At 41.7% G+C, this 26778-nt stretch overlaps 2 protein-coding genes and 2 long non-coding RNA genes across 7 annotated transcripts; 1 reads left to right on the top strand and 3 right to left on the bottom strand.

Moving 5' to 3' along the window:
- On the bottom strand, positions 1–4904 carry LOC115664325 (uncharacterized). 4 transcript variants are annotated; one of them, XM_056308290.1, is made up of 7 exons: positions 4725–4904; positions 3835–3920; positions 2105–2839; positions 1482–1591; positions 1162–1383; positions 959–1083; positions 1–401 (listed from the first exon to the last, which is right to left on the bottom strand). In XM_056308290.1, exons 2-7 carry the CDS (start codon positions 3847–3849, stop codon positions 217–219), a joined length of 1392 nt encoding a protein of 463 aa, XP_056164265.1. In that variant the 5' UTR covers positions 3850–3920; positions 4725–4904; the 3' UTR covers positions 1–216. The 4 variants fall into 4 exon arrangements, with proteins under 4 accessions (XP_056164265.1, XP_056164264.1, XP_056164267.1 ...); XM_056308289.1 differs by having other exon boundaries at positions 2105–2822; XM_056308292.1 differs by lacking the exon at positions 3835–3920 and having other exon boundaries at positions 2105–2822.
- A 4794-nt stretch (positions 4905–9698) lies between these two features.
- LOC130137365 (uncharacterized) lies at positions 9699–10253 on the bottom strand. The gene is made up of 2 exons (XR_008815815.1): positions 10127–10253; positions 9699–9990 (listed from the first exon to the last, which is right to left on the bottom strand). It is a non-coding gene; the product is annotated as an uncharacterized LOC130137365 (long non-coding RNA).
- A 2-nt stretch (positions 10254–10255) lies between these two features.
- Positions 10256–15926, bottom strand: LOC115664841 (uncharacterized; the record flags this gene model as incomplete). Its single annotated transcript, XM_056308294.1, has 7 exons — positions 15773–15926; positions 14826–14911; positions 13264–13777; positions 12422–12545; positions 11610–11739; positions 11153–11189; positions 10256–10381 (listed from the first exon to the last, which is right to left on the bottom strand). Coding segments are annotated over exons 1-7 (1020 nt in total), but the record flags the coding sequence as incomplete, so codon positions are not given.
- Positions 15927–23880: 7954 nt separating this feature from the next.
- LOC130137367 (uncharacterized) lies at positions 23881–24859 on the top strand. Its single transcript, XR_008815817.1, has 2 exons — positions 23881–24221; positions 24484–24859. It is a non-coding gene; the product is annotated as an uncharacterized LOC130137367 (long non-coding RNA).
- The last annotated feature ends 1919 nt before the right edge of the window (positions 24860–26778 follow it).

Here is a 26778-nt window from a genome sequence, read left to right as displayed (position 1 = left end):
TGGACAGAGAGTAAGAATCCTTCTATATTTTCGACCTTCTTCAGGCTTACACATCCATTAGCACAAAAAATTAGTTTAGGCGACAGAACAAAAAGCCATACGAACAAACAACAAATGAAAGACTCGGTAAGGGCGAGCCGGTGCTTCAACTGTACATTTGACATAGAAGCGATTCCAAACCTGCACATCTAAATCTGGAGGAACCAAAAAAATTTGTCAATACACAGAGCTCGAGCCGTCGCTTCCACTGACGCTCAGAGGACTCCCAGGGCTGTGTGTCTTCCAAGTAACCGTCTTCAACGGATCTTTCTCTGATACAGGCATGTTAACATCAACCTTGGACACAATTGAAGGTTGCTTACCCCTGAAAACCCCCCACAAATAGAATTTTGACTGGAATCCTGCAAAAAGAGTAGGAGAGAAGCAAATCGAATCATGAGGAGCTTTTCTTAAGAAAATTGACCTAACTCTCGTTAAAAGATTAAGAAATGGTCCTTTGCGACTATACTGTCAATTTTGTGCACAAAACCTGCTTCTGAAAACCAAAGGAAACATCGCTTTCAGTTTTATATAAGAATAGAAACGTGTTTCGCGTATTGTGTCTCACTAAGTCATTACCGATACAACTTGGATATTGAAAATTGCCAGATTAACATAATGACAAGCTCCACCACACTTCACATAGGGTTGCCTTACAGTTCTGACAAGAAGAATAAAATTGGAGAACACCATAAATCGGCTTGCTTTCAAGAATATTTCTCAACCGGAGCCTTGTGGAGAACAAAACAAAATTGGAGAACACCATAAATCGGCTTTCTTTAAACAATGTCCATTCTCTTCCGTTAGCTAAAAAGTAGGGAAAAAAAAAAAAGGCAACAAAAAAAAGGCTCCAAAGAACACTTCAGGAATTGGGTGCAAAGGCATTTGAAATTTGTAAGAATGAGAACAGCGGACTTACTCCAGAGGTGCAAGGGCAGCTTCGTGGAAGTGAAAACTAGGAGCTCTGCATTGGTCACTACAGCTCTCATGGCAAGATCGTTGCGGATCATTTCGACAACAAGGCTATCAAAAAATTCTTGTTCACTGTACAAACAAGGAAAAGAGTAAGAAATCCAGACTAAAAGGACAAGAATCTTTAAAAATTGAGCGTAAGGCAATTACCTCTTGTTATCGGGAAACATATATATCGCAATACTATGATCACTGGGACCCCAGTTCTCGAAGCCTTTTGGCCACACTTTAAGTCTAGGATGCAATTCAGTGCTAAGCAACAAAGGGAACAACTTTGCCTCCTCGCTCACTTTAGAGCATGCTAAGTTGGACACGTGTGCCACGACTTTCCCAAAATAATTGATCCCTTGTTTGTTGAATTTCAAACTTCCCCTGTAAATGAAAAAATAAAATAACAATAAAAAACTCATAAGTGGGCGTGTGCTGCTAGAGAACCAAGAAATTTAGAAGGAAAGAGAAGTCGATTTTACCTCCAGATTGGATCAATAATTGGCTGGGCATACAGATAAGTATCTTTCCCAAATAGCTCCGGACAATCAAGCTTTGCTGATTGTGGGGCCTTCATGGATTCAGCCTCTTCCTTAGAGTTCTGCATGTCTCCCGAAGTAGCTCTCACATCTATTCCAATATTTTCAGCTTTGTCATAGTTTCCACTGCTCCAAGTTTCGTTTACTTGACTAAGACGTACATTTTTGGTTTTCTCAACTTCTGCCTCCGACGTAAAGACCGTGCCTTTCTCGGCCAACTGTCCTCTTTCCTCATCTTTTTTCGTTTGTGGCTTAAGCCCATTCTTCTTTCTCTTCTTCTTCTCCCTCGTCCACTTTTCATCCTCTTCATTAGATTTCCGCATGTCTCCCGAAGTAGCTCTCACATCTATTCCAATATTTTCAGCTTTGTCATAGTTTCCACTGCTCCGAGTTTCGTTTACTTGACTAAGACGTAAATTTTTGGTTTTCTCAACTTCTGCCTCTGATGTAAAGACCGCGCCCTTCTCAGCCAACTGTCCTCCTTCCTCTTCTTTTTTCATTTGTGGATTAAGCTCATTCTTCTTTCTCTTCTTCTTCTTCTCCCTCGTCCACTTTTCATCCTCTTCATTAGAGTTCCGCATGTCTCCCAAAGTAGCTCTCACATCTATTCCAATATTTTCAGCTTCGTCATAGTTTCCACTAATCTGAGTTTCGTTAACTTGACTAAGGCATACATTTTTGGGTTTCTCAACTTCTGCCTCTGATGTAAAGACCGTGCCCTTCTCAGCCAACTGTCCTCCTTCCTCGTCTTTTTTCATTTGTGGATTAAGCTCATTCTTCTTTCTCTTCTTCTTCTTCTTCTCCCTCGTCCACTTTTCATCCTCTTCATTAGAGTTCCGCATGTCTCCCAAAGTAGCTCTCACATCTATTCCAATATTTTCAGCTTTGTCATAGTTTCCACTAATCTGAGTTTCGTTAACTTGACTAAGGCATACATTTTTGGGTTTCTCAACTTCTGCCTCTGATGTAAAGACCGTGCCCTTCTCGGCCAACTGTCCTCCTTCCTCATCTTTTTCCGTTTGTGGCTTAAGCTCATTCTTCTTTCTCTTCTTCTTGTCCCTTGTCCACTTTTCATTCCCCTTCTTCTTCCCCAATCTTTCTAGAGGAATATTTTTAAAATTTTTTGCACATTGTACCAATTCTGTTATCTCTAAGTCATCCTCTTCACACAAGGGAGAGCAACTTTCGTCATTAGTATCGGGCTTTCCAAGCTTGGGTCGACAATCCTCACAGAACCAAACAACATGTTCGTCGAAACTTTTAGGCAAAATTTCCAGGCAATAGCTGAAAAGCATAAAAGGCTGAGAGTCAAATTTCAAACAGTGAGCATCTTGGACATGAACTGAACTTGGTATAAACATTTAGCATGTTAAAGTACATAAAACTTGAGAAAGATTGCAGCTTGCTATATTAATTTCCACGTGGCCACATTCGACAAAAAATATAGATTAGGTTCATACCATAATAAGTATATCACCGACTGCACTGGAAGCAAGAGGAATGCCGATTTCTTAAAGACTTATGAATTTTCCCATTTCATTTACTAAAGGACTCAAATGACAAGTGGCGTGCCCGAGATTCCTTAGGTAGAAATCCGTATTTGCTATTGACACAATAGAGTTCATGGGAAACCTATGATACATGACATTATGTGTAATATAAAGTCTTGAAAAGTAAGTGATATGCATGATAGACACGGTTAGATAGCGTGTGCAACTCTCACTCCATCATTCCAAAGAAAAAGAACAAAAATTGCCTCTCACTCCAGTCTGAAGTGAACCAGCACCGAAAAGATCTAAAGAAATAGAATCTTGAGAGATTCTTTCTTATTCAAGACTCTAGGCTCAGTTGTTACACATCCAATAGAGCAATGTTAAATGTGATACTTCCACCAGAAATACCTCACAAAGTAAATCAGTGAATCAAGCGGAGACCCTTGGGGGAACAATTACTAGGTCAGATGCCCCAACAGACTCATACACTACAACTCCATAATTTGCATCACAACTTGAATGGGCAACCACAGTCAAAAAATACTGCCAATTCAATGTGCAAAAGGAATACTGTGAGTTTTAGTATCTGAAAGGCTTGCAAATCACCATGATTTCCTCAATTAGCTAGAGCAAGATTCAGGAAAAACTAATACCTCATATAAATCTTAACAGATGCACATTCACGTGCATGCATGCATACGGACGTGCGCATGTATCAGGCAGTGCTGCGCGCGCACCTGTGTGCATGGTTGCCTAGGGTTACGTGATATAATTGGAGAGGAAGTGAGGGAGGGCAAACTTACAGGTGAATAGCACATTTTCGACAGTCACCACAAGAGATCAAAGCAACATCGAAACCCCTATCCCCACACTGTAGGCAGACAGTCACCTGGAAGAACAAAAGGATTGAGAAAACCGTAAACAAGGGAAACCAACTCGTATTTTTCTCTAATATCAGTAAGGTTCACATAAAATTCGGATGGCCAAGCTGAATAGAAGTGCAAGATTTCACTATTTACCAGAACTGAGTCTACAACTTGTTTATAAAGCTCCAAACCACCAAAATTAATCAACTAATTCCGAAATTTAAAAAAGCTACAATATTCACAAATTACATTTAACTACTTCAGGGAACGCGGCCACAACAAAGAGGAACCCGCATTTTGCCCAAATTTTCAAATTCGGCCCAGCTTTAAAAATTACCGGCGCAATACCGCGCCTTTTGATTTCGATTCAGATCCGGCCCGCATGCAACAGCTCATTCGTTAATTTTACCCGACTAACAGTACAAGATAACGTTAACCACCCTCCGCCACCCCCAGCATTTCATTCAATTGAATCAAGTCCTAAGGTGGTCGAAGGTGGCCCGGCATTGAGCCGAAACCAGAATGCGGCACGTCGCAGCGACAAGGTCGGATTTCGGACCGAAAACGACTCGAAATTAGGGCAAAATTCGGAACACATCCAAGATGCACCGTCCGCAACACCAATCGCACTAATCCTAACGGAAAGGAAAAAGACGAAGTCGCGGCTCCAGCGGAAGAAAAACAGCGACAAAACAATGAAGCTTTGCGAGAAATCGGCGGCGAAAAGCCGAGCACAGAGAAGAAGATTGGAAGCTCGGCCAACCCGAGGAGAAAGAAGCGTGAAGGAAGAGAGAGAGAGAGAGAGAGCGCCGCCGGAGATTGCGTACCATTCCATCCGCCGGAGCAGCTCCCGGAGAGAGAGAGAGAGAGAGAGGGGCGGGTCCTCCGCCGCCGTCCTCGCCGCGGGGGCGCCGGGCCGGCCGCCGGGTGAGGGATTCGCCGCCGCGTTCGGTGAAAACCCTCTCCTGTCCGTCCTGTGTTTCCGGCACGAGCGGAAGCAAGAGCACTAGAAGAAAGACACAGAGCGAGCGAGCGAGCGAGCGAATCTGCTCGCTTGAGTCGATTCGGGTAAAATAATTAAAACGTGTGATTAATGAAAAACGTGGGGGTTTGCCGCCGCCGTCTCTTCGGCTTCTTCGGTTTTCGGTTTGTTGGGCCTTTAAGCGAGGCCCAAAACTTCATTAAGATTTGCACCCAATCAAAGCTCATCATTACGGTGATTGATTATTATTTATCGCGATCTCGTCCTTTTACTTTGGCTATTTTACGGGGTCCTGTGTGGAAAAAAAACGCGTGCGAGAAATGGGGGTTGAAGGGTAAAATAGAGAGGAGGAGCTTGAATTTGATCTCGTCCTTTTACTTTGGCTATTTCGTGGGCGGGATTTAATTTCTTGAATGTGAGTATATTAGTTTTTTTTTTTTTTTCGAATGACGTCGTCGAATACGTACCGGGTTAATACCACGAAAAACCCCAAACCTGTATATCCGTGACAAATTTATCCGGAAACTAATTTTTTTACCACGAAAAACCACAAACTGGTACACCTGTGACAAATTTACCCCGAACTATTTTTTTGACCACAAAAAACCCCTCGCTGGTACATTTGTGACAATTTTACCCCGAACTAATTTTTTGACCACCAAAGACCCCAAACTGGTACACCTATGATAATTTCACCCAAACTAATTTTTTTACCACTAAAAACCCCAAACCGGTACATTTGTAACATATTTACCCCCCGTTAATGTCCGTTAAATTGGATTAATATCACGAAAAATCGCAATTTGGTAAACTTGTAAAACCCTAAACTGGTACACCCGTCAACTACCACGTGTCATCAAACTTAGCAATTCGATAGTAAAATTTAACGAAAACTAGCGGAGGGTAAATTTGTCATAAGTGTACTAGTTTTGAATTTTTTGTGGTCAAAAAATTAGTTCGGGCTAAAATTATCATAGGTATATCAGTTAGGGTTTTTGGTGATTAAAAAAATAATTTTTGATAAATTTGTTATAAGTGTACCAATTTGAGGTTTTTCGTGGTATTAACCCAATACGCACCTGAGTTTCTAGCATTTTAAGCCACAACGTTTGTGAGGTGGGAAAAAGGGGCATGATTTTCGATTAGATATAAGATTTCAATAGGAGTTTGTCATAGGTTCTTCAAATCATCTTTTTATTGCCACTCCTTGCATTGACTAAACTTTTTTCCCAGGACGTATTTTTTGCGTTGTGGTACAAAAGTCATTGAAACTTATGAGTTGCGTTGTGAAATCATGCGATCTTGCAATTTCGACCAAAAAAAAATTATAATGATATTAAATTATCAGAAAAATCAATGAGGAACGATAGTGATATTGGAAATTTATGCGATCCGGTTCGAGTGTCGGACCTAATTTATAGGAAGAGCCACCTGCTAAGAAATCCATTATAAATCCGAGAAATGCAAAGTTTACAATTGCCCAATTGCTCAAAGTGTTTGTCACCCTTAATCCTTAACATTATAAATCCGAAAAATGCAAAGTTTACAATTGCCCAATTGCTCAAAGTGTTTGTCACCCTTAAATTGCACCCTATGTAGAACCCACAAGTGTTATCTCACAATCTCTCATAGAAAACTCATTCAAAAAAATTATAAAGAAAAAACGTTCACACTTCTTTTGTTTGCTCTAATATGCAATAATCGTGTAGAATTCTGATTTAATAACTTCTCATGTGACATGCCGACTCAAAATTAGGAATCTATTCAAATTAGGAATCCAAATTCCACGTAGATAGTATTTCAATATGGTATTGCTTGTTCGGACATCAAAGCACAAGTCCTATTTGGGTTTGGAATTTTCACTTGAATTGGATTTTCTTCACGAATTTAGACTCGAGATATACTCTTAGCAAATTGTAAGTGAATGTTAAGTAACATGACCAATAGAGTGAAAGGGATAATGCAACCAAAAATCCCAAACCAATACACCTGGAACACATTTATGTCACTTAATTTTGTGTCACAAAAAAATTAAACGGGTACAACCGTGACAAATCTATCATTAGTTAGCTTCTATCCAATGTTCCAATTAAATTTCCAGCGTGGAAACACACGTTGCAAGCGACTCAGCTAACATGGATCAAGCAATAAGCTTAAATGGCTTTTTAAAACGACGCTGTCTTCAAAAGATACTCGTTCGTGAATGAAGAACCTATGAAGCATCGTAGATTCTCCCTCACCTTATCTCCGATTGATACATAAATTTTCACCTAGGAGACGTCTCATGAAGAATTAGGTATCAAATTTGTCGATAATGATATAATTTGACCCTCAAACAAAAATGTCCAACATTGCATAATCTTGCATTTGCACTATTTATTGCACTTTCCCAATTTTAGAAATTAGGGAATTTTTTGGTTCGGAACATTGACTTGGAGGAAATCGCGAATTTTTGTAAACCGCCCCGTTGTAGGAGCCGTCCCCAATTTTTCTTCTCTCTTTTTTTTCCGACCGCCATCCAAATGGCATTCCTTACGTAGATTATCTTGTCCGACGATGTTTTACCTAGGCAACATGCTCTTATCTCCAACGTGATTGGCTGTAGCTTTCAGTTTGACTATCTGAAGGAAATAATGCAGCAACTTTGCAGACCCGCTGGATAACTCTCGTGCATCGACATGGGCATGGCAATCGTCGTCGTCGTCGTCATCCTGATCGTGTTCAGGACATGGGCATTGAATAAAGAAGAAAAATGAAACAGAAAAGGCAAAACCAAGGAAGCAGAGATGAGGAACGGAAGTGAAAGAGAGCAGGGAATGGGGGCGCTCGGTGGAGTGTGCAGGTGGGCAAACCAGGCGGAAGTGCAGCTGAAGCAAGGACACCTTTACCAGACGTTTGAGGCTGGAAAACTTGTGGGAATGGATATGACAGGGGGATTGGATTGACTTGTGGCTGATTGGAGTTGAAATGAGGTGACAGTTTGTTGAAAAAATCGGAGGAAGAACTGCTGGATCGAAAGGAAGAAATGGAAGCAGAGCGACGAACGGAGGTCTCTCTCTTCCATCGCCACTTCAAGCCAACAAAAAATCCACGGGGTTCTCTCTTCAAGGATCGGGATTCGAAGCTGCTCTCACAAAGGAAGGTGTTTGATGACATGGTACGACGAGGTGTTCGTTTGAGCGCTTTGGGATTGGGCGTGCTCTGGTGGAAGTTTGTGTTCATGGTGTTTTTCGAGCTTCAAGGGTATCGGAGGCTCTCTGGGCAACGGATTCCCTCTCTGATTCAGAGTCGCTTCGCCAGACAGACAATATGTTCACAAAGGGTTTTGCTCCAGACTTCACCATCATCTCTACCAAGCTGTTCTTTTGAATGTTACATACCCAATCAGACTGGCCGCCATGCACGCACGAACAGAACATTTGGCGAGAGAGAGAGATGATCGTATTCCACTCCATCATCTTGGTCTGTCCATCGCTCCTTCCACACGTAGTGAAGTCAGAAACAGAGAGATAGGAATGGAGAGGAGAGCCTCTGAGAGTCCATGCACGTAGGCATTCACTGTTGATAGCGTCCATCTTATCGGCTGTTCTTCTCCCAGAATCCAGTGTTGCTAATTTGCTATCCCTGTTTCTCGCATTCAAAGCGCTCGCTTTCGTCTTTTAGACCAGACCATCTTCAAATCGTCAGAAGCCACCACAAACCGCATCGAAAGGAAGACGTGAAAGCTAAGTGTTCTGTCTTGGCAATACATTATCTGTCCGATTTTTGTTTGCGGGCTTTCATTTCGTTCGACAATGCCTAGGTCGCAAGCTGATGAGGGTGAAGCTGTCGATGGACTGCAAGCTGCCGCAGGAACCCAATCCTACCTTCACCACGAATGACCTTAACACCAAATCAATAGCAGGACCGGAGTCCGCCTTTTCCGAGGTATCAAGAGGACGGTCTCTCCATGTTTAAGATTCTCGCCCGGTTTGAACTCAATGTTTGATAAGATGTTCATTAGGACTTTTGCTGATTCGGAGTCAGCGAACATGTTGTAGTAATTAGGGAATTTCACTTAGTAAATGACCTCATTTGTGGAGATGACTAACAAGCGAAGTGTAGATGACATCCATAGCTTCAATTTGACAGGTTGTGGGTTAAATTTGGCCATCGTTTACTCTAATTCCCAAGCTCAATTCATTTTCTTCAAATCTAACTACCCCGCAACAATGTTCTTTAAAGAGCCACCTATGCCATATATCCACGTCAGTCGAGTCAACTTGCCACTATCAACTTAATGGAGATATTAGACTGAAACTGATGAAGGTTACATTTGTCATAGATATACAAATTTAAAATTTTTTGCGACACGGAAATTTTAGTATGGGATAAACATATCTCAAACGTACCGATTTGGAATTTTTGTTAACATGAAAATTAGTTGGGATAAATGTGTTATGTATGTACTAATTTGAAACCTTTGGTGGTATTATCTCTATAATGAATGGTCGGTTTGTTAGGTTTGCCAATGCAAAGGAAGATGAATGGCATCCTGTTCTTTTTTTTCTTTTTTTTGATTTATAAAAGTCGAAGTCTAGAATTGGGAAAAAGACCTTGCACAGAGCAGGAAAGAAGCTTTTCTAATCTTATGAGCTTTTCTCTGCAAAGGCAGATGAATGGTAAAACGCCAAAATGGCTAATCATTAGGTTTTTGCCATTTATCATCTCTGCTCGTGACCGATCAGTCCTACTTCATCGGAAGAAGCTTTTCTATTCTTATTTCACCTGTTAGTATAAAGAGAAAATCTCTCATATAAGTAACGGATGAACACTGCAATGGGGAATCATATCATGGATCATGGATAGGCATGGAAATTGGGAATCAGTTAGTAGCTCTAATGCATGACAAGATGCATACAAATATTACTCATAACTCTAATGCACTAAGTAAAGCACGAATTCTTTAATATATATTAGGGCTTGAAGAGTTAACACTACTGTCTTTTAAGCTTACGTCAAAAGAAGGGAACAACTTTGCCTCCTCAATTCACTTTAGAGCATGCTAAGTTGGACATAAGCACCGCGGCTCTCCCAATGTAATTGACCCCTGTTTGCTGAATTTCAATTCCCTGTAAATGAAAAAAAAACTTAGATGGCAATATAAAAAAAAATATCTGATATAATCATAAGGATGTGTATTCCCGACGTTGTAGGAGCTCCAGAAACATCACTTTGTGAACTTAGAAGAGAGAGTAAGAAATATACCAGTAGTGCAAGGCATTTGAATGGTGGGAACTGCAGCAGGCGTTCCTCCGGTTATATTGGGCCCCCCAAGTGGGGCACTATTTGCTGACCCGGCATCCAATAACCACGAAGCATCGGACACCCAAGCATCGGATACCCATGATTACCAGGAGGTCGATGACCTGACCACCCAAATGAGCAAAAGTCACTGCTATATGTGGATGGTGCCCGATACCTTTGTCGGTAATGCTGGGCCATGTAAGAATTATAGGCACCCTGCAATTCAGAAGCACAGTATATAAACTCGTGTCAGTGAGCTCCATATGGGTTACTAAACACTTTATGCTACAACTTCTAAGGGCCCGTTTGGCTCGACTTTGGGGGAATGCAAATACCTTTGGGCTAAAGGAGTTTTTCAAAATGCAAGTAGCGTTTGGTAAGTGTTTTTTAAAATCAACTTGGGCTAAAGGACTTTTGCTATTTTTTTTTTTTTTAAAAAAAAAGCTCCGGTGGAGCTACACCGCCGGCCACCGCCTCCGGCCAGATCTGGTCGCCGGCCAACCGCCGACAGCCAGATCTGGTCGCCGGCGACCACCGCCTGGGGTCGCCGGACCTCGGGCGGTCGCCTGGGCCGCATCACCTGGGTCGCGCGACCCAGGCGACCGCCCGAGGTCCAGCGACCCCAGGCGGCGGTCGCCGGGGTCGCGCGACCCCCGGGCGGTGGTTGCCGGAGTCGGGCTAGCCCTCAGGCGGCGGCCGCCGGCCGCCGGACCTCGGTTTAGGGAAGATGAACAGTGTCGATGAATAGTGCAAGTTGCATTCCGAAAATGCAACTTCCCAAAGCACCTTCAGAGGTGCATTGGCCAAAGGTCCCTTGGGGAGCATTCCAAATGCAATTGCATTTCCCCAAAGTGAGTAAAAAAAATTGCCAAACGCCATTTGCATTTGGCCAAGAGACTTTAGAGGCCAAATGAGCATTGGGAATGCTGAACCAAACGGGGCCTAAGAAGAGTTCAAATTTCGACAAGAAAGACATCTAGGATTAACCTGTGGATACACAAAGTTAGGCTCATATGTAGGGTACCTGCAGTAAAGAAAGTAAATGAATCACTTCATAAGATACAGACACATCAAGGTATTACATCAACAGGAATCTTTTCCTGTCAAATCATTTGTTGAAGATGGCACCGATTTGACCAGTTAAATCAATATGCCGTCCTTCATATATGGGAGATGAAATGTCACAAACTTTGGTCGTGCAATATTCTTTTGGGTAAACAAAAAGGAAGATGCTCCTCTTACTCAACCATATCTGATTAACCATATCTGACTTTCCATTTTGCATGTGATCAACATATTTACTCTCTGATTTTGGAAGTTCTAAATTGTATTCTAATTGCTACATCTCTTGAAATCCAGATTGCGCAGCAGCACAAGCATCCAATTCTAACTGGGACTAATAACTGTAAGTGCCTTGCAGGAAATTACATGACTTTGGACTTACTCATAAGGAGGATAGGCATATCCTGGCTGATAATCATATGGACTTGAATGGTGGTAGACAGGGCTCCTGACGTAACTCCCCCTGGGAGCCTGAACACTTCCAATCAGAGGTGTTACAGGTCTTAATTGCCCTAGGACAACAAAACAAGCATCCATTAGATCAAGAAACATAAACTCAAAACTCCAAAAAGTGACTGCTGCATAGCTCAAATGAAACACCAGTACATTGTAACACTCATGATTGATGAATATGCCAAAGGAGGACCCCTGCTCCCTGTACTTATTTTGAGAGCCACATGATGTGGCTTACAATCCGAGAAATTCATTTGGTTGTCCACATACAAGACACCAAGATTACAAATATCATTGAATTTCACAATTTACTCGGCAGATATTTAACGAACTTTGAGGGCACATACTATAATTTTTTCACCCATTGCACCCTAAATGCAGATTTCAGCATACTTCAATTATGGACCAATGTCTGCAGAAACTTATATCGCACCATTACAATTTTGAACAGGCCAACGACCGGTGCATGGACCACTGGTTTAAACACCCATTTTCATCACATCAATGAATAAATCAATTTTAGTAAAAGTTCTTGGTAAAGTTAGCTTGCTCTTTACTTATTACCATTGATACCCTAACAACACGAAAAGGTTCTTGCTGGGATACAACACTCCAACAGCAACTAAAAGGAAACTAACTTCCATCATCCCATGTCAAACTAGATCAAGTGCCACATGGCACTGTCAGTGGAGCATGCAATGTTCACAATAAGGTAGTACTGTGGATCAAAACAGAAAGTACCATAAGGAAGAGGTGGCCGAGGCCGGCCGAGAGAAGCCAAATTGCAATAAGCCCTTCTGCCATCAATAACTGGACTGGGACTTTCACAAGCTCTTCTCGCAGATTCGCGATAGTGGAATGTCACCTGACCTCCATATAAATCCAATCCACAAATAAAAACACCATGGCTACAAATCCATCACCATCAAATTGAAGCAGGAAAAACTGAACACACACTGAGAAGGAATAATTAAAACCAACATCTCCAAATAACAACAGCTAAACAGTCACAGTTACAGAACAGAACATCAATACTTACATATCCATAGCCTTTGGATCGGCTAGTGTTCTTGTCAGTCACAATAAAAGCCTCAAGAATGTTCCCAAACTGCTCAAAGTAGCGCATCAAAGTGTCACTCTGAGTCTCTAACGCCAATCCTCCCACGAACAGCTTCGTATAAGTTGTGTACCCAGAACCAGTGAAAAGAGAACTACGCAAATGAGTGGGGTGTTTGCTGCTAAAGATTCAAGAAACTTAGATTTTAGAAGAAAGAGCAGTCAAATTTACCTCCTGATTGAATCAATAATTGGCCGTGCATGCACATAAGTATCTTTCCCAAATAGCTTTGGAAAATCACGCTTTGGTAATTGTGGAGCCTTCATGGATACGGCCTCTTCAAAGAGTTCCGTGGGTCTGCTGAAATAGCTCTCAAACTGAGTCCGATATTACCAGCTTTGTCATAGTTTCCGCTGCACCGAGTTTCACAAACTTGACTAAGTGGTATGTCTTCGGTTTTTTCGACTTCTGCCCCTGAAGTAAAGACCGTGCCCTTCTCGCCCAACTGTCCTCCTTCCTTTACAGCTTCGTTGTAGTTTCCGCTGCACCGAGTTTCACAAACTTGAATAAGAGGTACATCTTTGGTTTTTTCAACTTTTGCTCCTGAAGTAAAGACCGTGCCCTTCTCGCCCAACTGTCCTCCTTCCTCATATTTTTCCCTTTGGTCCTTGAGCTTATTCTTCTTTCTCTTCTTCTTATTCTTCTTCGTTCCCAATCTTTCCGTGCCCTTATCACCTAACTGTTCTCCTTCCTCATCTTTTTCCCTTTGGGGCTTGAGCTCATTCTTCTCTCTCTTCTTCCTCTTCCTCTTCCTCTTCTTATTCTTCTTCTTCCCCAATCTTTCCAGATGAATATACTCTTTCGAATTTTTTGTACATTGGACCGATTCTGGAATCTTTAAGTCTGGCAAGTCATCCACTTCATACAGGGGAGAGCAACTTTCCTTATTGGTATCAGGCTTTCCACTCTTGGATTGACAATCATCGCAGAACCAATCAACATCTTCATCAAAAGTTTTAGGCAAGGTTTCTAGGCAATAGCTGAAAGGCATGAAAGGAAGACAGTCAAATTTCAAATAGTGAGCATCTTTTGCATGAACCAAACTTGCATAAATAGGGCAAATATTTAGCACGTTAAAGTAATAGACTAGACGGATTGCAGCTTGCTATTTTAATATTTACATGGCCACATTCGACAAAAAATATAGAATTAGGTCCAAAACTCAATAAGTATATGACCAGCTGCACTAGAACTAACAGGTAAGGAACACTGATTTCCTAAAGACTATAAAATTTCCCAATTTCATTTGCTAAAGGACTCAAATGACAAGTGGCATGCCTGGATTCCTTAGCTAGATAAACGTAGTTGCCATTTGCTATTGACATTACAGAGTTCATGGGGAAGCCTATGATACTTGGCATGATGTGTAATATGAAGTCTTGATATTATGTATTATGCATGAATGATACGGTTAGATAGAACTCATGTGCATTTGTAGCTTTACAGTGTTAACATCTTTCCCTCTCACTCCATCATTCAAAATAAGGAAAATCTTTCCCTCTCACTACAGTCTGAAGTGAAACCAGCACCGTAAAGATCTAAAGAAATAGAATCTTGAGGGATTCTTTCTGATTCCAGTTTCTAAATCTTGAGGGTTCAACTGTTATATATCCAATAGAGCAACGCTAAATGTGCAACTTCCACCAGAAATATCTCACAAAGCTAATCAATGAATCAATTGGAGATCCCTGAGTGAACAATTACTAGGTTTGATGCCCCAACAGACTCATAATTTGCATCATAATTCTAATGGTCGACACAGTCAAAGAAAGCTCAAATCTCGGGTACAAAAGGCATACTGTGATTTTAAGAATTTAAAAGGCTTGTAAATCACCATGATTAACTCAACTAGCTGGAGCAAGATTGCAGAAGAACTAATACCTACATAAAAATCTGCACACATGTGCATTCACGCGCATGCATCCATACAGGTGCACACGTGTATTGGGTAGTACTGTAAGCGCACCTGCATGCGCGGTTGTCGAGAATTACGTTGTATAGTTGGAGAGGAAGTGAGGGCGAACTTACCGGTGAATAGCATAACTTTTACAGACCTCACAATAGATCAAAGCAACATCAAAGCCACGGTCCCCACATTGTAGGCAAACAGTTGCCTGCAGAAACACAAGGATTAAGCATACCGAAAACAAGGTAAACAAACTGGCATTTTTATCTAGTATAGGTAAGGTTCACATAAAAAACCGAATGGCCTAGCTGAATAGAAGTGCGAGAATTCTCTATTTAACAAAACCGAGTCTACAACTTGATTATAAAGCTCCAAATTACCAAAATTGAGCAACTAATTTCGAAATTAAAATTGTTACCTACTTAAAAACTTCATATGCATAAATTATTTTTGACTACTTCGGCCAAAAAGAACACGTATTTTGCCCGAATTTTCAATTTCAGCCCAGCTTTAAAACTCATCAGCACATTACCGCGCCTTTTGATTTCGCTTCAGTTCTGGCCCGCGTCCAACAATAAAAAAGTTAAACTTTACATGACTAAAATTACACGATAACCCTTACCAAAAAAAAAAAATTACACGATAACTATAACTATCCTCCGCAACCGGGCCTTTCACTGATGGAATCGAGTGCTGAAGCGGTTCAAAGTGACCCGGCATCGAGCAGAACTTAGAATGAGGCATGCCGCACCGACATGCTCGAAAGTTTCGGGCAAAATACAACTCAAAACTACGGTAATCTTCGGACCTTATTTGAGTTCTTTGGACTGATCACACTAATTCTAACAACTAAAACATACCGTCCGTAACACACTGATCACACTAATTCTAACAACAGGGAAAACAAGATCATGGTTCTTGTGAAAACCAGCGATGAAACAACGAACCTTTACGAGAAATTAGCGGCAAAAAACCAAGTACTGACAAAGCAAAAGAGGAAGCTAAAGATTGGAGCTTGGCCGACCCAAGGAGAAAGAAGCAAGAAGAGAGACCGCCGGAACTTGCGTACCATTCCTTCCGCCGGAGTTGCTCCCGCAAAGGCGGGTCCTCCGTCCTCGCCGCGCCGGCGGAGGTAGCCGTCGCGTTCGAGTCTGTGTCTCGTCGGAGGCAGGGCGCGGTAAGAGAAGACGCTTCTCTGGTTCTGTTTTTCACGAACAGTAGAACGAGAGAATTCGGTCTATTTAATTTGAATCGGGGAAAATATTAAATAAGGAAACTTTTTTTTTAATCACAATATAAGGATATGAAGTGAGTAATTTCTTTTTATATTCGACCAAAAACAAAGTGAGTAATTTTTTCAAAAGAAGTTTTCCTGAAGAGTTGAAATTACTTTTAAATAAGGCCGCAGCTAACCGGTCGGCTTCTACCAAAAAAAAAAACCGATCAGCCAAATCTTCGCCGGCCAGCTCATTCCGAACGATAAAATAGGCATATTTATCCAATTAAAAAGCAAATTGAATTCCGATTGAAATTAGGGCTCTAGGCAATTCTTTCTTTCAAAAAGAGATGCAATACAGAGTAACATTATAAAAATTAAAATAAAAAAATTTCCATTTTAAACGCCTTCCATAAATTGAGCATTTATGTGCAATGAAGAAGTAGAGATAAGTTTTGCTGCTGCTGCTCCCAATTCTGAGGACGATTCAACTTGAAATATAAACTTTACCATTGAAAGGCATCAAGGAAATTGAAATCAAAGTGGGAAAAATTAGAAGGAAAAAAAAGAGAAGAAGAAATAGAAATGGATTTAATTAATGCCTTCAAAATACAGGTTATTTGAGTAGACCTAAGTTATGTACAAGTGGGTTTCTACATGATTTACTGACATGGGTTAAATAGGTTGATTTGGGTTGTATTAATTTTCAATCACTCAAATATATGACCTGATCCAATCACCAATTTGACACCTCTACTCACAACTAGAGGTGGCAATATGAATCTCAAACTCATTTTTAGATTCTTGTTCAGTTTTTTTTTTCTTTTTGTCAGATGATTCGTGTTTAGTTGGCCGGGTGAAATATGGGTTGCCTAAATTTTTAAAACAGGATATAAAAAGTCAAGAAAAGTAAACCCATGGATTTGAAATAGACTTATTTTTCAACCCAAAATCAACTCGACTGAATTTGGCCCAGTTCAGAACTTTGTGGGGGGAATTGCATAGCAAAATTGACCAGAGTGAGAGTGGAACCAAGATTGCTCGGAAGTTTCCCACGTCAACTCATAAGCAGTATGATAATACGAAAGGATAACATTGCTAAAAATCTCAAATCGATGAATCTGAAACACATTTACTCAAACTACTTTTCATATAACAAAAAATTCCAAACCGGTAAATTTATGACAAATTTAACCTCCGTTAACTTTCGTCCAGTATCCTCGTTAAATTGTTGATGTTGAAACAAATGTTGCAAGTGACTCGTCTAACGTGAATCCGATGTGGAAATTCAATTTAAACATCTCTTGAAACAAAGTCATCTTCATACTTGTCCGATGGATCTCCATCTTAACAGGAAGAGAAGATCCTGGAAAGAGTCACGAAACTTCGACCATCCGAGGGCGAACATTCATATTGTTGGCAATGTATCCTTTTCACAAGCTCTGCCATAGAAAATGCGAAGTCTTACAGATATTTATTCTTGAGAAGTATCTATGAATCACAGCAACTGCCATTGACACATTTACCGACTTTTTAAAACTCCCTTACTTGCTTTTGTGACACATTTACCCCAATGTATTTAGTCCATGGGCATTTTCGTCTTTTTGCTTTTTCTTTTTTTCTTTTTTTTTTTCCCTTTCCGTGGCGAGGGGGCCTCGCCGGATCCGCGAGGCGGCCCTCGCTGGGCGAGCGAGGCGGCCCTCGCCCGACTCAGCGAGGTCGACCCTCGCCGCGTCGCGCGAGGGTCGACCTCGCTGAGTCAGGGCGAGGCCGCCCGCTCGCCCAGCGAGGCGACCCTCGCCACAGTCGGCGAGGTCGACCCTCGCCGGCGTCGAGCGAGGCCGCCCGGGCGAGGGTCGACCTCGCTGAGTCGGGCGAGGGCCGCCCTCGCTCGCCCGGGCGAGGGCGACCCTGCCGCGTCGGCGAGGTCGACCTCGCTGGGCGAGCGAGGGCGGCCTCGCCCGATCCGGCGAGGTCGACCTCTCGCCGGCGTCGGCGAGCCGCCCTCGCCGCGCGTCGGCGAGGGCCGCCTCGCTCGGCCGGCGAGGCCCCTGGCCCGGATCCGGCGATGGGCGCCCTCGCCCGACGCCGGCGAGGCCCCCTCGCGGAAAGGAAAAAAAAAAGAAAAACAAAAAAGACGAAAATGCCCATGGACTAAAAATATTGGGGTAAATGTGTCACAAAAGCAAAGTTCGGGTTTTTGGTGTCACAAAAAAAGTTTTGGGTAAATGTGTCACAAATGGCAAAGTTTGGGGTTTTTGGTGATTTTTTCCTTCTTGAGAAGTATCTATGAAGCCTCGCAGATTCTCCCTCACCTTATTTCCATCAAGTTAGGTGTACAAAACGGATCGTCTACTAGATCGGACGCCGGGCTTGGTCCGATTCCTAGCTCCTGGGGGCAGACATGAAAATGCATTCGGAGCGTAAATCCTACTCCAAAATGCATTCCGGAATAAAAATGCGTTTGTTAAAAAATTTCCGGAGTAATTTTTGCATTATAAAATAAAAACGCGTTCGGTAAAAATGCGTTCTGTTTTTGGCTCTAGAATCACTTTTTGATTCCAGAATGCACTTTGGCCCAAAAAAACAGAAGCTATTTTTTCTAGCTTCTCTTTTTCAGAATGAGATTTCCTTCTTTTCTCTCTTCTTCATGCCCTTCCCAACACATTCTAAGATCTCACCAAATTTCTTCTCCGTCTCTCTGCTAGGTTGAGCTCTTGCGCTTCACCGAGCGAGCGCCCGTTCTCCATGGACGCCTTTGCCTGCGCCTCCGCTACAGAGACCAGATCTGCCACAGTTCTCTCTCCCCCTTCTCTGTCTCTCTGCTAGGGCGAGAAGGACTCCCGCGCTGCGCCCAGCCTCCGCCCTTCTAAGATCTCAGCAAATGTCGTGTTCTTCTCCGTCTCTCTGCTAGGTCGAGCTCCTGCGCTCCGCCCGACGAGCGCCTGTGCTCCGTGGACGCCTCTGCCTGCACCTCCGCTACAGAGACCCGATCTACCACAGTTCTCTCTTCCCCTTCTCTGTCTCTCTACTAGGGTGAGAAGGACTCCCGCGCTGTGCCCAGCCTTCGCCCGCGCTCCACCCGCGCCCCCGCCCCGCCTACGCCCATGCCTCCGACTTTGATTTTGAGGGGAAGATCTTCTTTTGGGGAGCGGTCATTTTGTTTAGCGCACAGAAGAAAGAAAAAAGGAGAAAGAGCGAGAGAGAGTAGAGGAGCGATTTCAAAGAAGTCAAAGGTGATCATCGCTAATCTCATTCGAACCACCGTCGCTAGTCGCCGATTTGTAGTTTTGCGGCCATCAGATTCAGGTAAGCCGCCCTATTTTCTGCCTTATTTTACCTGCTTCACTGAAGCTTAGGATGTCGAGTTCCATCCGCTGTTTATATTGTGAATCTAAGATCGACCTGTGAATGATTGCGATGATTTATAAGTCAATATACATTGTTTAAGGCAAGAACTGCATTAAATGTGAAACTGAAGCTTGTATTTGAAACGTACACTATCCGTTCGATGAATCGCAGAGAGAAATAACGAATCTATTTTTTGGTGGAATTATGTTCTACCCCATTAGCCTCTTTTTTCTTCCTCTTTAACATACCTATATGATGCTTTTAGTTGTTCTTTTGATGAGAACAAACTATCAAAGACTTGCTTGGAAATTATCCTTGGCTGGCGTATGTGGGCCACGAACAATACATTTTGCCTTGGCTCCATACTCTAGCGTGGAAATTGTCTTGTGTATCTCCTTTGGGTCAGGGCTTGCACATAGTATCATAAGAATCTTCGATTTTTAACACCGTTTAAAGGCGAACGGTATCATATACTAGAATTTCGACGAAGTGGGGGACCAACAACAGCAAATGAATTGTTCAACCACAGACATTCTTCATTAAGGAATATCATTGAGAGATCCTTTGCGGCTTTGAAGAATCATTTTTTTTTGTTTTGAGACAGATGCCTCCATTTAAATTTGAAAAACAACCACATAATGTAATTGCATGCTGTACGATCCATAACTACATCATTGAGCAAGACAGGATGGATAAGCAATTGTCCATATATGGAGATCCGGATTATGTGTGTGAACCTATTGAACAGGGTACAGACGATGTAATAACGACCAAAGAGAGAACCGAGATGAACATTATCAGGAAACGTATTGCTAATAAAATAGCTAGGGATAATCATATGCCGAAGATTCCATGAAATCCGGTTTTCCACTATTGTATTGTACTTCCATTATTATTATTCGAGGATTATTTGCTTTTTTTGCCTTTTGTAATGTAATGTTGTATTGTAGGATTCGTATTATGTGTAATTGAGGATTTGGTACCAGGTCTTCTTGTAATGACATGTTATTTTGGAATTTCTGTTCTTTCTATTTGAGGATTTCAAAAAATGTATTAGATTTTGCCTCGAATATCATGCCTTGTAGGTTAAGATAAATAATATTTTGCAATTGAGTTCGGCCTATCTTTGTTGCGGAAATAGAATTGACGCACCGTTATCAAATGTATTTCTCATCCAGTAGCAAAAATTTCCTCTTGTTTTATTAAACAGATTTATGTTCCATAAATCAATTTCTGGAACAGAATTAGTCATGTTTATCAAACAGATTTCTCTCTAGAAATCAATTTCTGGCAAGAATTTGATTTCTGGAGCAAAATGATTATCATTCGCGTTCTAAAAGCAGAATCGGTGTCCGAGCAGTTCGGTTCCCGATTCTAAGGGGGAACCGGACCGGACCGGACCGACTATGTATATATATATTTTAATTTTTTTCTTCAAAAAAATTAGTAAAATGTGAACTAAACCTTAAGTGAACTTCATTGATGAAAATTAATAAAATGTGAACTAAATCCTAAGTGTTTGACCCAAAAAAAAAAAACTAACTCCTACGTGACTAGTTCCATTGGACCAAACCGGACCGGTCCAGTCTGCGGTTCCCAATTTTGGGAACAGGATTGGACCGAAAAACTGATCACCCCTACATCGCGCACCCTCCTGATGGCTGCGGACAACAACTCCTCTCTATTCTTGCTATCTCCAGCAACTTCCCTTCCATACAATAGCTCCATCGCGGTGTGGAAATATGCTAAAATCTATAATATTGCCTAAAATTTTGGTGATTTGGGAGTGAGAGAAGTAGATTCAATTTCCCTGTAATTCCCATCTCATTTCATTTCATTCAAATCTGGCTGGCTCACAACATCATTTTAAAAGTTATTTATGCTGAATTTCCATGTCAGTAAACATTGGTACACATAAGGCGACATCGAACCACATTGAATATAACAGAATGAATATTTTTCATACAGTTCAGAAACAAAATTGAACATATGCCCAAAGTTCAGTGATCACGTTGAACAAATTAAAAAATCCGGGAACGATATTGTATATTGGACTAAAGTTCAGAGATCACGTTGAACAAAGTTAAAGTTTAAGGACGACATTATACATTGGGCCAAAAATTTATATAGCATCTATGTCATTATCCTAGAAGAATACTATCCCATTTCAAGCCCGCGTTAAGCTTGCATCGGTGGAATGAGCAGAGCTTCTTTTTTGCTACTTGAGCTCGATTCCATTTCAAGCTCGCATTAAGCATTAGTCCGACTATTAACTCAAGTACGAGCTTGGAAGTATTTGGAAGCTATTCAAGTAGTCAGATTTTTCATTCATGTGTTCATAAGTACAAAAAAAATGGATATGTAAAATTTACTAATATCCTATCTCAAATTTAGAAAATAAAAATTTGAATCAAGTAAAGCTCATGCTTACAAGTTAGAGCTCGATCGTCGGGTTTGAGTTATTGAGTTAGCGTCTCACGTAGAGTGTGAATTTTGTTCAACCTCTTTTGCAGCCGCTATACCACAGTGATGGAAATTTGGAACTCATATTCTGTATTTGATATAGAGGTGGCAACATGAATTGTAAGCCTGCCTTTTTAACTCGTTTTCAATGGGTCGGGCGGTACATGAGTTCCTGAATTTGTTATTACATGTCTGAATGGGTTGATAAAATAAAGTCCATTGGATTTGGGCTAACGTGGGTATGCAATATAATTATTCAAAATGTCTTAAACCTATTTTCGGGAAAATTGTTCAAAATGTCTTAGACCTATTCTCTAGTTGCACTAGAGAAATTACTTATTTTAGTTGAAAATATATTTGCTCGTTAACCTAAATTTACTGTTGCGTTGATACTTAATTTTCAAGAAGGATACCGAGAAAATACTTTCTAGTGTTTTATTAGTGTTTCAATCTTTATCTTTCTTTACATTATTTAATATAATTTACTAACATCTTTTATTACGTTGATATACTTTTTTAATTCGATATAAAATTTTATCCAAGTATTCACATGAATAACTTAAAGTGGGTTAAATGATTGGGTACGAGTTTTCACATGTTGGATTAGATATGGATGTAGTTAATAATATGGATTGGGTTGAGTATGGATCACAAAACTTGTATTGCATAGAAATAGGTTCTAGTGTATTTTCTTATGCATGGTTGTTTATCTTATCTTCCTCTGAATTCAGGATTCGCCCTTGATTATTGGCTTCGTGCTTGTATCTTGATTTACAACTCATGACTTCATCCCTTTATAGAGGAATTGAAGCTCACGAACGCCAACGATAAAATTTAATAAATAAGACATAACAACCTACAAATGTCATTGATGGAGAATTAATGAAGAAAACAAAACAGCCCCAAACACGGTTACCATAGGCACAAATTAAACACACAATAAAGTAAAGTAACAGAAGTCTTCAGTAACTTTCATTTTTGAATGCTGCATAGAACATCCAGCACATTTAAATCATAGCTTTCTTGATCTCCTTTTGTCCTCTATCATTTATAAATCTGAGGCGTTGTCAACAAAAATCGGGGGAAGAACAGCATTGGTGCCAAAAGTTGTGTACGGAGCTCATTTTGGTGCCAAAAGTTTCATTTGAATCATTTAAGTGCCAAAAGTTTTGAAAAACGATCACTTAAGTGCCACTTCGCCGGAAATCCGACGTGGCATTTTTTTATTAATTTCTCAAGCTGATGTGGCTCGCCGGGGTTGATGTGGCATTTCTTTTCCTTTTTTTTTTCCTTTTCTTTCTTTTTTCCTTTCTTTTCTTTTTTTTCTTTTCTTTCTTCTTATTTCCGATGGCCGGCGTCCGGCCACCGGCCATGGCCGGCCTCGCCGGGCGTCGCCTTCCTCCGGGCGAGGGCCGGCGAGGCCGCCGTGGCCTCGGGCGAGGGCCGACCTCGCCGGATCTGGCTCGCCTCGCCAGATCCGGCAAGGCCGGCCCTCGCCCGGAGGGAAGGCGACGCCTCGGCGAGGCCGCCGTGGCCTCGAGGAGGGCTTGCCTCGCCGGATCCGGCGAGGCCGGCCCTCACCGAGGCGTCGCCTTCATTCGGGCGAGGCCGCCGTGGCCTCGGCGAGGCAAGCCCCAGCGAGGGCTCGCCTCGCCAGATCCGGCGAGGCCGGCCCTCGCCCGGAGGAAGGCGACGCCCGGCGAGGCCGGCCATGGCCGGTGGCTGGCCTCCGGCCACCGGCCATGGTAGAAGAAAAAGAAAAGAAAAAAGAAAAAAGAAAAAAGAAAAAAGAAAAAAAAATCAGAAAAAAATATTTAAAAAATTGAATTATACACATAGAAATGTCACGTGTCATTAAAATTTAAATATAAAAGCCACGTATTAAATTTGATCGGAATTTCTCGCCGTTGGCACTTAAGTAATCGTTTTTTCTCCGATTTAGCACTTAAGTGATCGCCGGCGTAAACTTTTGGCACTTAAGTGATCCAAATGAAACTTTTTGCACCAAAATGAGCTCCGTACACAACTTTTGGCACCAATGCTGTTCTTCCCCCACAAAAATCAATTTTACTGTTATTTCAACACTAATATCGTGGTGAACATTCACATACCCACATTCTCATTTAATATATGCCTTTAATGGTTGATACAAGCAAATCTCTGCTTACCCAAAAAAACAAAAACAAATGTTGACTTAATAATACCAGGCAATAGGCCATCAAGGATGTAAATCAAGAACCTGCGATAATATCAATCGATCAAATCTCGAAATCAATGAATTTCCCATCAAGAAAATTCTGGGATTCCCCTTCTCGATCCTCCAAATTAGGTTAGCTGCCTATAAAAACTCCCAGCAAGGTCAGGCTTATTGCATAACAAGGGCTCGCTAGTAATCACCACAAGTTTGGCTTTAGTAGAGAAGAAAGAAAGCAGATGGCAAAATCGTCGACCTCATTTGCTTTGCCTTTTCTGTTTTTGCTAATTTCAGGTGGTCCTCATGTCATATCACCATTGTTTGCATGAACAATATATTGCATTTGAATGACTTTAGAGTTGCATTGCGATACATGATCGATAGCGGATACTAGAAAGTTAAGAGGGGAGGATAACTTGTTTTATTCCATCCCTCGTGATTACTTTGGAGTACACATTAAGATGTTATATTCATCATCGTTGGAGTTCGAAATGCTTCCCTCTATAATGGAAAATCAACCATGCTTGCGCCACGTGTCATGATGCTCGTTTTGCAGGGGCATCGATCATGCTGAGGGTGGAGGCTTGCTCGATTGCGGTGGTAGGCGGCGGCTGTCCCGACCACGAGAAATGCCGGGAAACGTGCATCCCGTGCTGGAGAGGGGTAGGTCAGATCGCGTCCTATTGCCGACCCGCGGGCGGAGGGATACCCTACGATCAATGCATCTGTGACTTCAAGAATGGTGCACCTTGCCCTCCGTCGGGTCTTCCCAAATGTCCACCTTCGGGTCTTTATCAGATATCCCATTGAATCGATGCGTGTAAAGTAGTCTCGTAGCTAATCTCAATAGACTGAATAATTGGGGCTGGAAGTCGAGTTATGTGGCCAATGTTGTTGGACGAATCAATGGAGCCTCTTTGCTACTTTCTCAATTTTCTACGGTAATTGTTTCCAATTTTTGAACCTGAGCATATCGTTAAAAGGCTCAAGGAGAGATAGGGGAAGAAACTCCCCGATATGATGGAGGGATCTCCATGTAAGTTCTCTCCATATTCCTTCTATGTTGGAAAGAAAAACAATGAAAGGGAACTTAGGGGCTTGTGAGTGGAGAAGGTAGACTCCACGTTAGTTTCGACTGGCTACCACTAGTAGGCAGATATAATAGCATCCCGTGCCTGGGGTGCCACAGAGGAGCTTCAACTCCTACTTAACTGGCCTGAGCTTCGCACAATGTCTTGTAACCGACTTGCCAGCTGAGTACCCCTGGTTGCAAGACGCTGTGCAATTTGAGGGCCAATCTCAAATTCATAAAGCAAATCGTTTCAACCTCAAACCTTTACCCATAAATTTTAGAACAAAGGCCGTTGTCAAGATGATCTTTCACCGCTCATTATTGGAAAGAGGATAAATTCCATGACTTGAAGCTAGTGGAGATAATTACGAGACAATTCTTTAAAGGGAAAAGTGCCAAAAAAGTCTTAAACCATTTGCATTTGTGCCAATTTAGTCCTAAACCTTTTTTTGGTGCCAATTCAGTCCTAAACCTTTTGTATTTGTGTCAATTTAGTCCTAAATCTTTTTTTGGTGCCAATTCAATCCTAAACCTTTTTGTCTTTGTGCCAATTCAGTCTTTCCGGTCAATTTTGGCCGAATTTTGCTGATGTGGAAGCTGGCCGGTCGACGGCCGATCACCGACACTAACGTGAACAACTTTTAATATTTTTTAAATATTTTTTTGAATTTTTATTTATTTATTTATTTTTCTTTTTTTTCCTCTCCCCCCCTCCTTCCTCCAGCCTGTCGCCAGGCATGACCTCGCCGGCCACTGGCGAGGCTCGCCCTCGCCAGCGACGTCGAAGGCGAGTCTCGCCATGGCTGGGTGAGGCTGGACCTCGCCAGATCTGGCGAGGTCGTGCCTCGCCCAGCCGCTGGCGAGGTTGCGCCAGTAGCCGGCGAGGACCTCGCAGGCCTCTGGCCTCTAGCCGATCCGGTGACCGGCTGGAGGAAGGAGAGGGGAGGGGAAAAAAAAGAAAAAAAGAAAATAAATAAATAAAAATTCAAAAAAAATATTAAAATATTATTAAAAGTTGTCCACGTCAACGCCGGTGATCGACTGTCGGCGTCCACGTCAGTAAAATCCGGTCAAAATTGGCCGGAAGGACTGAATTGGCATAAAGACAAAAAGGTTTAGGACTGAATTGGCACCAATATAAAATGTTTAAGACTAAATTGGCACCAAAAAAAGGTTTAGGACTGAATTGATACCAAAAACAGATTTAAGACTAAATTGGCACAAATGCAAAAGGTTTAGGACTTTTTTGGCACTTTTCCCATTCTTTAAACATCCCTAATTTCCTAATATTGACTTTGAATCTTTCCCGTTTTACCAACAAATCCTTGTATATATGAAAAACGTGACTTTAAAAATGTAGCTTTAGCTTAGAAGAACTCCCCCCTTTACTCTTCACTTAATACTTATAGCGTAAACCCCGATCCATCCTTGCGAAGAAACGTTATGTTGCAGACTTGAACAGTAAGTGAAGAAGTTCATGCAAAAGAAACAAAAATTTGTAACGTTATTTGCGATACTGAGTTAGATAAGAGTTTGCGAATACGATGACTTTAACAGTTAAAGTTTGATAATTGCACAATCACCCGATGTCCAGATAGATAATAAGATGAAAATCCTACATGTGGGGGAAAGACAAAAGTCATCATTCAAATTCGGACAAAACCTGTTGGATCGATGACACTGTACTCTCACGGCACACCGTCACATTAGTGATTTATGGCGATAATTGGCAGAATGACTATATTGAATTTCGTGCAGAGGGTTAGGACTAAATTGATA

Source organism: Syzygium oleosum, unplaced genomic scaffold (genome assembly GCF_021117445.2).
Source record: "Syzygium oleosum isolate NSW1041296 unplaced genomic scaffold, Sole_v2.1 Sole_v2.02, whole genome shotgun sequence".
Classification (NCBI taxonomy): domain Eukaryota; kingdom Viridiplantae; phylum Streptophyta; class Magnoliopsida; order Myrtales; family Myrtaceae; genus Syzygium; species Syzygium oleosum.
This window is presented reverse-complemented; position numbering and strand designations above follow the sequence as displayed.

Excerpts from the sequence above, each read along its gene's own strand:
- LOC115664325 (XM_056308289.1), bottom strand. Across the intron at positions 2,823-3,834 it reads CGAAAATGTGCTATTCACCT|CTATTGCCTGGAAATTTTGC; the intron begins GTAAGTTTGCCC and ends TATGCTTTTCAG. Across the intron at positions 402-958 it reads GCTGCCCTTGCACCTCTGGA|GATTCCAGTCAAAATTCTAT; the intron begins GTAAGTCCGCTG and ends CTCTTTTTGCAG.